This window comes from Malus domestica, chromosome 11 (genome assembly GCF_042453785.1).
Source record: "Malus domestica chromosome 11, GDT2T_hap1".
In the NCBI taxonomy this organism is placed as follows: domain Eukaryota; kingdom Viridiplantae; phylum Streptophyta; class Magnoliopsida; order Rosales; family Rosaceae; genus Malus; species Malus domestica.
The window spans coordinates 33195515-33210020 of record NC_091671.1 but is presented as its reverse complement, the minus strand read 5'-3'; the positions used below and the strand labels follow the sequence as shown (position 1 = coordinate 33210020).

General features: G+C 37.0%; 1 protein-coding gene across 1 annotated transcript; it reads right to left on the bottom strand.

Annotated features, from left to right (window-relative positions):
* Nucleotides 1-10717: 10717 nt before the first annotated feature.
* Nucleotides 10718-12611, bottom strand: LOC103448641 (uncharacterized). The gene has a single exon (XM_008387905.4). It carries the CDS (start codon nt 11955-11957, stop codon nt 11040-11042), a length of 918 nt encoding a protein of 305 aa, XP_008386127.1. The 5' UTR covers nt 11958-12611; the 3' UTR covers nt 10718-11039.
* Between the last annotated feature and the right edge of the window lie 1895 nt (nt 12612-14506).

Here is a 14506-nt window from a genome sequence, read left to right as displayed (position 1 = left end):
GTTACGAAGCTTTGAAAATTGCCCAAACTTCTGGCCAAGAGCTCCGGGACACTTAACTGAGTTTTTAACGGAATTACCAAAATGATGGCTGATGGACAATCTTAGGAACCACTTTTATCGATTTGAAATGTTAGGGACCAAAGTGATGAGTTATGCAAATCTTGCGGACCATTTTGGCTATTTAGCCTATAATTAATTGGAGAAATATTTAAGGTTTCTTTTTCTTTTCTTTTTTTTTTAATAAAAGTCCCAATAGAAAAAAGAGCATTTCTCTTTACAGCAAAGACGAACCGTTGGCTTGGCAAATGGCATGCCATAACTCAAGAGATTGATCATCGTTTTTGTTGTAAATTAAACCAAAAATCAATCAAGTAATAAATAAAACACAACTATTTCAGAGTTCCTCCAATATAGGAGTACCTCTCTAACAACGGAAGCTTTATTGATTACCAACAAAAACAAGAGAACTCACAAACACAAAGTGTTCTCAATAATACAAATTTATGCCTCTCAAAAACTCTCACACACAAAACTCTATCCCACATCCATCTATTTATACTAATAGATGTCATAGGTTTACACAAAGTCCCTAGAACATACGAATCCAAATCCTATATTAAAACCAAATCCCAAACCAACTAGGAAACACAAATCCAAATATCTTAGCATCCAAGATATCCTAATCCTTTTTAGTTTAGGCATGTTGATTTAATGCCAAATCCAACAATCTCCACCTTGGCATGAAATCCAGAACGAGACATCAAACAATTTTCGTTGCTCCACCATATCACAAGATCAAACTTGAATCAACCGCACCAAATCTAAGCAATGCTCGAACTTAGTTGTATTAACCACCTTTGTCAACATATCAGTTGGATTATCTTCTGTAGCAACGTTTTTTAGACAAATCTCACCTCCAGCTACCACTTCTCTCACAAAATGATATCGTCCATCAATGTACTTAGTCGTAGCATGATGTACCTAATATCTAGCCAAATAAATGGCACTTTGGCTATCACCTAAGTCTCCTAACAACCCCAGAGTCCACATTGCTTCTTTGATAGCTTCAGCGATAGCCATGTATTATGCTTCTGTGGTTGATAGTGCCACCGTTGGTTGTAGTATTGATCTCCAGCATATAGGACCCTTTGCCATAGTAAGCACATACCCAGTCGTCGATCTTCTCTTGTCTAAGTCTCCAGCAAAGTCTAAGTCCACATATCCAATTGAGAACTTATCAATTCCTTCATGACATCTTTCAAAACAAATACCTTTGTCCCTCATTCCATGTAAATACCTTAGTATCCACTTAGCAACATTCCAATGCTATGTTCCAGGATTATGCATGAACCTACTAACAATTCCAACTGTGTATGCTATATGAGGATGAGTACACACCATAGCATACATTAATCTTCCAACCAAATTAGCATATGGAATGCCATCCATCTTCATCTTTTCTTCATCACTTTTGGGACATTATTGACTGCTCAACTTGAAGTGAGCACCTAATGGAGTTCCTACAAGCTTAGTGTCTTTTGTTACTCCAAACTTTTGTAACAACTTCTCAAGATATTGCTTCTAAGACAAACACATTAAACCTTTTTGTCTATCCCTTGTGATTTCCATTCCCAATATTTTCTTAGCTTCATCGAGATCTTTCATTTTGAACTCCCTTCTCATTTTTCTCCTTCAACTTTTCTATCTCTGAAACATTGCTTGAGGCAATGAGCATGTCGTCCACATAGATTAACAAGTACACGAATGAACCATCTTTTAACTTCTTGTGATAAACACAGTGATCATAATGACTTCTTGTATAGTCTTGACCTTTCATAAACTTGTCAAATCTTAAATACCACTGCCTAGGCGACTGCTTCAAAACATAAAGAGATTTTCTAAGCTTACAAACCAATCTTTCTTTGCCCTTCACTTGATACCCCTCGAGTTGTCTCATATAAATCTCTCCCCCATCTAAATATCTTCCTTCAATTTCATGTGACTTTCATTGAATGTCACATCTCTACTTACTATAATCTTGTTCAACTCAGGACTCCAAAGTCTGAAACCTTTCACATCACTATTGAATCGCATAAAGACAGCTTTCTTGGCTCGTGGATCCAGTTTGTTTTCCTTAACATGAAAGTAGGCATTGCATCCAAACACTCGTAGCTTATCGTAGTCCTGAGCTGGTTCTCCAGACCACACTTCAATGGGTGTTCTACCCTCCAATGTTGTTAATGATAGTTGATTAAGCACATGACATGCATAGCTCAAAGCTTCTGCCCAAAATCTTTTTGGCAGCTTAGCTTGAGATAGCATGCAACGAACTTTCTCGAGCAAGGTCCTATTTAGTCTCTCTGTAACCTCATTCTGCTGTGGAGTATGTCTAACACTAAAGTGCCGAGTAATCCATTCATTTTTACACACTTTGAAGAAAGGATTAGATGTATATTACCCTCTATTGTCACTTTTCAATATCTTGATCTTCTTTCCAATCTTGTTCTCCACCATGTTCTTCCACTCCAGGAAGATGTCAAGAACCTCGTTCTTTCGTTTCATCATATATATCCATGATCTGCGAGATGTTTTAAGTTTGAATACTCCTCTCTCGTTGGTAAATAAATAAAAAAATATTTACAAACTACAACACAAATCAAAACTAAATAATGGATGAGTTAAGTTGTGTGATATATCATATTTTCAGGCCCTCCAAAATTAATTTTTGTGTGTGGTAGCTTGTCTGCAACACCGGTGTGGAAGTGTTTTGCAAGGTCATTGCAGAGGATGCTCCCTCGCATATGTTTTAAGTATGCTTTGGCGGTTCTTGCCAAGCGCAATGAATGACATGTAGGCCGATAGTATATCAAGGTCAATGAAACAAAGATTGGTAAGCCCATTAAGGAATTGCTAACGTCTACATGGTCTGTTAATGGTAGGACGATCATATTGAGCTGATAATGCATGTGGACTGCTCTAATAGGTTGTGATGTTTTATGTCCCAACACATATTTCGTATCTCTCTCCATGTTCCATAGTAGTAGTGACATTATATTGCTTAACTGTAGTAGATCCTCTCCCTATATTAAAATGCATATAAGCGATTAGTTCCTTGAGGCCAAAATTGTTGGATTTGGCATTAAATCAACATGCCTAAACTAAAAAATATTAGGATATCTTGGATGCAAGATATTTGGATTTGTGTTTCCTAGTTGGTTTGAGATTTGGTTTTAGTATAGGATTTGGTTTCCTATATTCTAGGGACTTTGTGTAAACCTATGACATCTATTAGTATAAATAGATGGATGTGGGATAGAGTTTTGTGTGTGAGAGTTTTTGAGAGGCATAAGTTTGTTTACTTGAGAACACTTTGTGTTTGTGAGTTCTTTTGTATTTGTTGGTAATAGGGGTGGGTTCGGTTTTTTGCCAAAACCGGAAACGGAACTGAAATTACTGTTTGGTTCGATTTTTTATCGGTTTGTATTCGGTTTGGTTTTTTCCAGTTCGGTTTTTTTTCTTTTTTTTAATGCAAACAAATTTCCTAAGAACACAAAGCTTGCAGCCATTCTGGAAGGCCAATGATATAAAATCTAGAAGGCCAACGATACAAAATTTGGAAGGCCAATCATCCTCATTGGTATAAAAGTTAAAAATTATGATTTAATCTTATGTGATCATTTTTCAAGGCCAATGATACAAAAATGCAACAAGAATAAGACAGAACAGACCTATGAGGTCCTCCCCGGGGAATAGGAATTTCAGATCTCCATTCATTTTCTAATACTTTCCCATCTTTTACAACAAGACTACAACAATTTAACCTATCTTGATCTAGTGGAAGAAATTAATTAGTTGTCCTGCTTTAAATGTGTTTACCACATACAACGCAATTCCTCCTCGATACAAATTAGTACCGCAGGGCTCCTCCTCCATCCCAGAAACTGAAACAATTCCACATGCAAGGATAATTAAAAAAATAAAAGGACAATAAAAAATGATAATGACAGAGAAGTGAGAGTGTGAGACTAACCTTTTGCTGTCGAGACTTGAAGTGACAAGAAGAAGTTGTGGCAAGATGAGAGACTTCCGATTTGAAAGGGGCGAGTGATTTGGAGGAAGAGAGGAAGGAGAGAGAGAGAGAGACTGAGGAAGAAAGCAGCGGAGAGGAGAGAGAAAGAGAGAGTGATTGAGAAAACCTAGAGGTGAAAACTGAAATGGGAGTGACAGCTGGCTAGGGTTAAACTTTAAAGGGATTTGTTGATTTCTCATACAAATAAAAAAAAATTCTCCAACATCCTGGAGGCATAAGGGTTCGAAACCATACACTCCAGCTTGAAAAGTTTCACTGAAACCAACTTAGCAACACGTTATGTTTTGTTGTGATTGTATGACTAAACTATTTATAAGAAAAAGCCAATTATATATATATCGGTTCGGTATGGTTTCCGAACCTTAAAAACCGAAACCGAACTGGCCAGATTCAGTTCGATTTTTTTTTTTACCTTGGTTCAGTTCGGTTTTCGGTTTTTTGAACCCACCCCTAGCCGGTAATCAATAAAGCTTCCGTTATTAGAGAGGTACTCCTATATTGGAGGAACTCTGAAATCGTTGTGTTTTGTTTATTGCTTGATTGGTTTTTGGTTTAGTTTACACCAAGTGGTATCAAGAGCTTAGGTTCTTACGTGGGTTGTGACTATCAAGCAATGATGAAGACTGGTGATTCCACCAGTAGTGATGATGTTGAAGAAAAGTCTGGCACTAGCGGAACCAAGACGACGGTTAAGAGTGCTAGGTTTGAAATTGAGAATTTTGATGGAACGAACAACTTTGCTATGTGGCAGTGTGAGGTTCGAGATGTCTTGATACAACAAGGTTTGGTTGTTGTGTTAGGAGACATGCCATTTTCGATGAAAAAAGAAGAATGGGAAAGATTGAATGCTCATGCATGTTCTACAATTCGGCTATGCTTGGAAAGCAACAGAAGTATAGTGTGATGAACATAACTTTTGCAAAAGAATTGTGGGCTGCATTGGAGACAAAATATATAAAGAAGAATGCAGAGAATTGATTGCATTTCAAGAGCAAGTTGTACAAGTTCCAGTACAAAAAGGGCACGAAGATGATTGACCATCTAGAAAAGTTTAACAAGCTTCTAGCTAAACGCAAATCTTGAAGAGATAATCAAAGATGAAGACAAAACCTTGATCCTGAAGAACTCATTGCTTGAATCCTATGAGTTTTTCGTGACTACTTGGATTTATAACAGGGAGACAATTAAGTATGATGAAATCTCAAGTGCTCTTATGAATCATGAGGTGAGACACCTTGACAAGCAAGAAAGGAATAACTCTGAAGCTTTGATGGTGAGGGGGAGATTGAAAGAAAAGAAAGGTTCGTACAAGAAAAATAATAGGTCTCATACTAGAGGAGTCTCAAAGAATAGGAAGTTCTTGGACAAAGATGAGTGTACTTTTTTGTCATGAAAAAGGACACTGGAAGAAGGACTACCCTAAAATCAAAGAAAAAACTAGAAAGAAGAAGGATGACTCATAAGTAAATATGGTTGAATTCGAGGATGAGGAATTTGTTTATGCCCTAACTGCATCGAGCACTGTGGATTATATGAAAGAGTGGGTGCTCGATACATGTAGTACTCATCACATGACTTCTCAAAGGCATTGGTTTTCAAGCTTCAAATATGAATGGAATTGTGTATATGGGAGATGATAACACATGTACAACTCAAGGAATTGGAAGCATCATGATTGTGTGATTTAAGAATTGCATTGTGTAAGGTACGTCCCAAATTTGAAGAAAAAATTGATCTCACTAGGCACTCTCGAGTCACAAGGCTACAAGTTTACTCTGATAACAATGTGCTCAAAGTTGCTAAAGGAGCACTTGTCATAATGAAAGGGTCTCGAAATGGCTTACTTTATATGCTACAAGGAAAGACTTTGGAAAATGAAGTGGCTATGGTAGTTGATGAAGTGCAAAGTGATAAAAATGACTTGTCTGTATTATGGCACATGAGGTTGGAACATGTTGGAGAAAAAGCATTGCTAGGATTGATCAAGCAAGGGTGTTTAAAATGAGCAAAAACTGGAAAGATAGAGTTCTGTGAGCACTGTGTTCTTGGCAAACAAACAAAGGTGAAATTTGGCTCATCTATTAATCAAACGAAAGAGATTTTGGACCATGTTCACTCTGATGTTTGAGGGCCTGCAAAGAATGCCTCTTTAGGTGAAAAAAGATGGTTTGTATCTTTTATTGATGACTACTCACGGACTCGAAAAAGTTGTTGTAATCTAATTCAAGAACCGTGCCCAATTAACTCAATTAGTTTACTCTCAGTTCCCAGTTTGTCTGTCATTCGCTATAGGATTGTGACTGGACAACAACAAAAGTAGTTATCTACTTTATCAAGTTGACGAACACCAATATTCTTAACAGAATTACATCTTATTTAATTATCATTCGGTTTTTAACTGAAAGGAATCTATAAATTATTCGGTTTTTAACTAAAGGGAACCTTTGAAATTTGTTATTTCTTGTGAATATATATTAAGCAACTCCCCACCTAACCTTCAATAGATACTATCAACTCAACTATCCAATCTTTATAAGTTTTAAGTGTTGAGTATTTTTTTTAATACAAGTGACAGTGGAAGACATAAATGAACTTAAGAGTCTCAAGGGCAGAAATAATTGTTCTTAACCCCACTTGAGCTTAAGCCCGTTGTAAACGAGTTCAAATTTTATGCACCCAAAACTTTATGTGGCTTCTCTGTAATGTATATTTCTTGACATTTGGCCAATCATTTAAATCTCACTGAGCAGTGTTAACTCTTCAACTTATCTTCTCAGTAAAAAAACTAAAAGATAAAGATAAAGTAAGTCAAATAACACATATCACTCAAGTAGATAAAGTATAAAGATGCCACAAAGAGTTTTAGACGAACAAGATTTGAACTCTGTTGCAAACCTACAAAAAGAGTGAAGAAGAAAGGGTATCATCCTAGAAAAGTCCCAAGGCAATTTAACGAGATATTTAATTGACGTTTTGTACTTTTTTAATACAAAGAGAAATTAGGGTGAAAGTAATCGAACAAGACGTTGAGATGTTAACTCGACAATGAAATATTTGACTCAATATTTCTCCATTTGATAAAAAAAAAAATTAATGAAAATGGTTTGAAAATTTTGAGTTTTAACGATAAAGACAAAATAAATGGTAAAGTGAATAGTAACATAATTGACTGTTTAATGTTAAAATACGATTTTTCGTTAAAGTAAAAAGTACGGAGAGTTTTTCGTTAAAGTTTCTATAAAAAAATCCATAACAATTTTCACCGTGAATCGAATCACGACCGTTAATCATACATTCTAGGATTCCCCACCAAGCATGCACATCTTGTCAAGTATTTATTTTACCTTGAAACAAATTAATAATTGGCCATGCACCAGTCCAAAGGAGCTCGACTCATCCAATTGCCGAAAACTGAGGGTGGATAGATGGTGCATTAAAGTCATGGTCCCAAATGAACAAAAAAGGATGATGTATACTATTGGAGATGAAGGATTAAAACGAAATAGGTGCCCAAAACTAATTGAACATGACCACATGCTGCATTATATGCATTGTAGGGATGACACGAACCCCACGACGGACACATGGCGCAATTAACATGTTTCAGAATTTGCCATTATTCGTAAGGTGTAAAATAAAAAGTTTGCAACTCAGCTGGTTAATAACGTTTACTTTTGCAGTTGTGTTCAATTTTCTAGTTTTTCAATGAGTGAAGAAGGTAGTATATATGGAGTCAGTCAGTGTATGTTGAACTCTTGTAAATATGTAATAACCAGAAATTAAAGAATAAAACATTGAAAATAATAAAAATACATATGCATTCAGCGATATGATCGGAACATTGAGTATTTCAATACAGAAAAGGAATTTAAAACCAAGAAGAATCAAACTGAAATTTGACAGGCAACAATAATCATATCATATTCAGGATTTGGTACACTTAAACAACGAACCACAAGTATGATATAAACTATAAAGTACAACTGGAATTGTACGATATTACGGCGGTATATACGAACATAATCAAGTTGGTTAAGGTTATGAGTCTCTTTCTCAAAAGAAAAGTTCAAATTTGCCTCATTATTTGAATTAGATCAGAAGGTCACTTAAATTAGAAAAAAAATTGTACAACAATAGGGATGCTAATGTAACTCTTACCTATGCACCCGAGTTCAAATATATATATATATATATATATATATATATATATATATATATATATATATATATATATATATATATATATATATATATATAGAAGACTTGTTTCCACTTTGACGTATAAGCAACACTTGTATAGTTTGAGCCAAACAGTGCGATTGGTTGTCAGTTCGGGACACAAAGCATTGTCCCAGGAGAAGTCGAAGATTCAGATGATTGTTTTTCATGTCATGATGGCCCGTAAACGAAGACATTACACAACCCGAAAGCATAAAAGTTGATACGAGGTCAAAACATAATAGTGCAATATTAGAAACCTGAAACTACCTGATCCATTTTTTAAAAGAAATTTTAACGAAAAACTTCCGATACTATTCATTTTAACGAAAAACTACATTTTTACATTAAAATGTCAATCATGGTACTATTCACTTTACCTTTTATTTTGTCCTTATCGTTAAAACTCAAAATTTTCAAACCATTTTAATTAGTTTTCCTTTTTTTTGAAATCACTTCAAACCTTGAGGTATGGATAATTCTTATTTTGTTTAGATACAAGCAATATTAGAGCAAAGGAAAATCGAATACATCAAAGTACAACACTAATTCTAAGTTCTTTGGAAGTGAAAATTTCAAGCACGTAATATTGCATGTCTCGCCTTATTCAGCATAATGTGGTAAGACATCGATTTATAAATTAAATGTGAAGCAACATTATCACCAAAGTTGAAGTTGGAGGAAGGTCGTTGTTATTTTTAATCATCTTCATAGTCATCACGAGATTTTATTGAACGAAGAAAATATGACAGACTCGTACGGAATTACAAATAATTTCAGAGAAATGCATGGACATGCAGAAATTGATTAGGGTTTTTAATTTTCAAACCAAATTCAATTCCCCAGCTCAACAACATTTGCATGCTTTCACGATCAGAGGATGTACGATTGCGACTTCATACCAGCACCAAAACCCTACCATGCATCATCACTTACCATCGACCTCACACAGCCCTCCACAAAAATATCACCATCTCTTTTAAAGCTGATTTAAAAACTTAGGAAATATTTCAAGGCATAAGATTAAATGACTTTTTTTTTTTTATATATTCAAAATGGTATATGAGATTGACATAACTTCTCATTTTGGTGCTTGAAATTTAAAATCGATAAAAGTGATCTTTGAAATTGTTCACCGTCAATTATTTTGGTCTTTTTGTGAGAAATCTCCATTGAATGGAAAATATTTTTGTCATATCAACCTCATCCCTTGATTGAGGAGCCACTTCAGTTGATTTTAAATCTTAGAGACTAAAGTGAGGATTTGTGTTAATCTCAATGACCATTTTGGCGTAAAAGCCAATTAAATCATATGTATCACAATCAAATGGTTATCCAAAAATCAAGCACCACTCATTAGTTGGATTAATGAAGTTGAATAATTTTTTGATGTTTTTTCCCTACCGATAGGAGCCCCCTAAAACCCCACTACCCATCTAATCTAATAGATGTTTACTTGCCACAAAATAAAGGGAAACCCTACCATAAGCTAATTGGACATGACACGGATGGCAACAATGCCACGCCACATTGCCATGAGAAAGGGGAGAGAGTAAAAAACAAGATGTGAATATTGTAACTAATAGTATCACAAATTGGTCACTTATTGTTCCATGAAAAAGTTGAAGCACACAGTAAATTGCGCCTCATATAACACTGCTCAACATAAAAATGAACAACCGGCTTAGGATTACAGTACATGGGCTTCCCATTTTAAGTGAGTTCCTACCAAACAAGAGCCTTCGATGAGGCTGTCTTATGTTATGGCAAAATGTGTGTTATCCTCACATCATTTTTTACTTTTTACATTCTTTATTAATTTCTATCATTTGAAATTTTTTAATTCAGTCGATCTGACGATCGCAAATAAAAGGATGTGTACAGAATAAAAACAATGAATAGCACACCTCTTGTGGCAACTCGCTCACAATCGATGAGATCTAATTGCACGAATCTCACTGAATTATAAGCGAGCGAGAAAGAGCATCGTAGCCTCATGATCGCAAACTGCGAAAGATCTACTCCTTGGCTAGTCTCTTACTAATTTCTTTCCATTTGTAAATCATATTAAATATGAAAAACTAATGAAAATGATTTGAAAACTTTGAATTTAATGATAATGACAAAATAAAAGGTAAAATGAATAGTACCATGTTTGACCTTTTAATGTAAAAATATGGTTTTTCGTTAAAATGAACAGTACCGTGAACTTTTCGTTAAAACTTTCTATTAAATATTCTAGATTAAGGGATTTATAATCATTCAAAGAAATAACCTAGTTAAAATTAAATTGAATATAAAAATTGGTATTACAGAATGCACACACATGCAAACACAGGGAATTGCTCATACAGATCCAGTATGATCCTAATTTCGTTAAATATTACATAAAATTATCCACCAAACTCATTACGAAAAATACTTCAATTCCCATAAAGTCACCTCTAAAATATATAAGATCAACAAAATATCATTAGATAATTTAAACTAAGATTATTACATGTATAATCATCTCTCTCCCCATCTGATCTGGGTCAGCTTCGCCTCTCCAGAACACAAGACTTCATACAACAAACACATAAACAAACCCATTAATTTCTTCATTTAATATTTATTTGTCGTTACTCGAAAGTCTTCAGAGTGGTTATGTATTTATACTATACTATTTTGGCTGACTATTTTCTTCGTGTGTATGTGGGCCGGGTTTAACCCGGTCGGGTCGGTCTGCTATTCAGCATCTCCAGTCGAGTCGGACCTCACCGGGCCCGATAACGTGCTGACTGGGCTTGCGAAAAGACACGATCTGGCTGCTCGCCATAAACGCCGTCACCCGCTCCGACACCCGAATGTCGTCCATCTTCAGCTCCTGCAGCCGCCGAACGTACTCTGGCACGTGCAGTAGGTCCCACACGACAGCGACCCCACCGGGCTTCAGAACCCTCACCATCTCGCCGATCACCCTCATCCGCTCCGCCGACGCCTCCACTGTCCTATGGCCGTACTCCTTGCCGACGGTGTGGATGAACACGGCGGAGACCACGACGTCGAAGTACCCGTCCCCGAACGGCAATCTACTGGGGTCGCCCTCACGGCAAGTCACGTACTCCCCCACACCTTCAATCTTCGCCGTTCGCAGCGTCGACGAGAGGCTCGTCATCTTGGACCGGTCCAGTCCCACGACCCGACCCGAACTCCCCTCCTTCTTCATCTGGGTCGCCACCGCGTTCAAAAGTATGCCGCGGCCGCATCCGAGGTCGAGGGCGTGCTTGACGGTTGACCAGTCGTTGACGGAGCTGACCATGCGCTGCACGACGTCATAGTGGAGGGGGAGTGAGGAGTATAGGAAGTGTCCGGATGCGAAGAAGAGGCAGAGGGCGGAGAGGGCGGTGACGGAGCCGGTGAAGCCGGCGGCGAAGCGGGCGGAGTCGATGGGGAGGAGGCGGTGGAAGAAGAGGGTGATGGGGTGGAAGTAAGTGAGGTAGAGGAGAGACATAATGGTAAATAGGACAGCGTTGAAGAATAGGAAAATAATGGTCTGCCACTGCTCGAGACCGTAGATTGCGTAGATCTGAGTCCAGTCTCTGCTGCCTGGCGCCGCACCTGATGATTTCCCCATCTTCCTCTCTCTGAACATGCTTCCAGAAGGCATCAAATCTCTGAGAACTTCAAACACTACAGAAATGGCAGCAGCAACTTTCCCAGCGTTTGGCTACTGAGAAAGTAGCAGATCACAGAAAGGGGGAAAAAAAACCCAGTAGAGCTTATTCGATCTGGAGCCGAGTAGGGTCAAGTATCGAAAGTTTTGCTGCTTCTTCTTCTTCTTCTTAGAAACCAACAATGGTGGCGAGCTGTAAGACCTTCTCAAAAGGATCTGATGCGCAAAGAGATTTTGCGACGATCCCAACAGTAGCGATGGTGAACAAATAATCGGCAGTGGGTGATGGCGTCATTCGTCGCAAGCAATCGGGGGGAGTGATATCGGGGAAGTTGGAGAAAGAACAAAGAGGAATATAAATGGAGGATGATGATGAGGGTGTAAGTTGTAACGCGCTTTTGCTTTCGTCGGCTTCTGCTGCTCTGTGTCTGTATTTTTCAAAATTTAAAAGAAAGGGAAAAAAAAAGGAAGAGAGAAGAAAATGCTTCACTGAAAATTCTTAACTCTGGTTCTATAGAATTGAGTGGGTGCTGGTGTGAACTTGTATTACGGATGTAGAGAGAGAGAGAGAGAGAGAGAGAGAGAGAGAGAGTGGGGAGGCGTTTGATTACTTTGGGGAGATTATGAAAGTGGGAAAAAGTAGATATAGGATCATTTGTTGCCGGCAAACCGGCTTAGCAGGTTACTTGAGGATCTTTCACTTTTAGTGATGTTTCTATCTTGTGCTTACAAAACAAAACAACATTGTAATTTTAACTTTTAAACTTTAAAAGGGACTTGCGGGTAGCTTGGTCACGACAATTTACCGTTTGGAGGTTAGAAAGATTTGTAGAGATATTTTAGTCTTCGTCATGATCACCATCTTGCCATAAAACAAACATTGTAATTGTGTTTACATACCTCATAGAGAGAAATGCTAAAGGGATTTTGGAACTCCTCATGGACTCTTGGTCACGTTATGTTTTTAGTATAATATTGACACGAAAATTAAAGTTAAACAGTGAGACGGCATATAGTTCGTAGAGACTCTCCTTAACATTTCTCCTTTATAGAATAAGCATCTAACCCTTTTTCTAAGAGGAATTAAAAACTTAATTCACAAAAGGAAATACTAATTGATTTCCTAGGATTCAAAACCAATTCCTTATAGTAAAAGGAACCACAAATTACTAAAAAATAAAAATAAAAGACACATACTTTTTAGAAAGCTTCAAATTCAAAACATCTCTTCGCATGTAAACTTCCTATTTCGCATGGAAGGTATTGTAAAATTAACAAAAGGAAACCATTATCGAGTAACTGTTAGCCATTGATGCAATATGAAACATACTTACATAATTCACGCGCACATGAATACCATCTCTAAAACCGTTACCACTGTGTATAGTTAAGTCCGCATTAAAAATTTTAACCCTAGTTACGAGCTCCATTTATCATTTATGAGTTTTATACACGAGAGTCACCACACTCTCTATTTATGAGGCCTCACATATATACCTAGGAAATATACTCTTTGGTGATTGAATCCGGCAACTTGTTTCTTCAAACTCCGGCAACCTAATTGGATTTGTCTCTTTGGTGCAAGTGCAAATTCAATTGACGACGGATTCCGCCAATTAAATTCCTTTCCTTGGACCGTTGAAGCCAAAACCAATGCCTAAAATTTGGCTAGTTGAGATGTAAAAACAATTAGGAGGCAAAGCAAAATTAATTAGTGCCTTGTCCTATTACACAAGAAAAATACTAAGGAGAGTTTTACAAAAGTCGGATTCTTTATGAACTCTTTACCACTTGAGAGATTTTTCAGTGTGATTGTCACACAAAGTGGGGCACATTGTGTTCCTATATAAATGGTGGTTTATGTGTGTTAAAAGGTTAATAACTTACAAATTAAAATTTTCTACCACTTGGATAAAAACACGTGGTGTATCATCCGTATTCTCGTCACAACTAAAAAATTCTCCTACCACCTCACGTTTTTATATAATTCCCAAAAAATAAGTTCATAAAATCTTGTGCTAAAAACATGATGTGATGAAAAATCTAGGAAGAGTCTGACTTTAGAGGAGTATTCTTAACATCTCTTATCACGCAAACAAGAATTTTTCAGCGGTTAAAAGGTTCGACAGCTTTGATTGGTACTACTTAATTACTTAATTAGAATCCGCAAATCATGGGGAAAACCGTACACGTGAGATGGGGGTCACATTGAGATTGATGTAAATTGAAGGCTTTACGGGAGACTTTATTTATTTGAAATTTGACCCAGAACTCCCTTCACCAGCCAGAGAGCCACCACCCACAGGCCACAGCAAACCACCAATACAATATCCCGTTGCCTCCTCTTTCTGTCCCTTCCATGGATAACAGGCCATACCGTAAAGTCTTGGGATATTTTTCTCACTTCTCCATTCGTCATTGCATGGACATAATTGTCACATTGGACCCCTTCCTTTTCTTTATCTTATGGATTGTTTTATTTCCTCTTGTTTTTCTTTTATTGATAATAACGTGATGTTGTGGTATTATTCTACATGTTATAA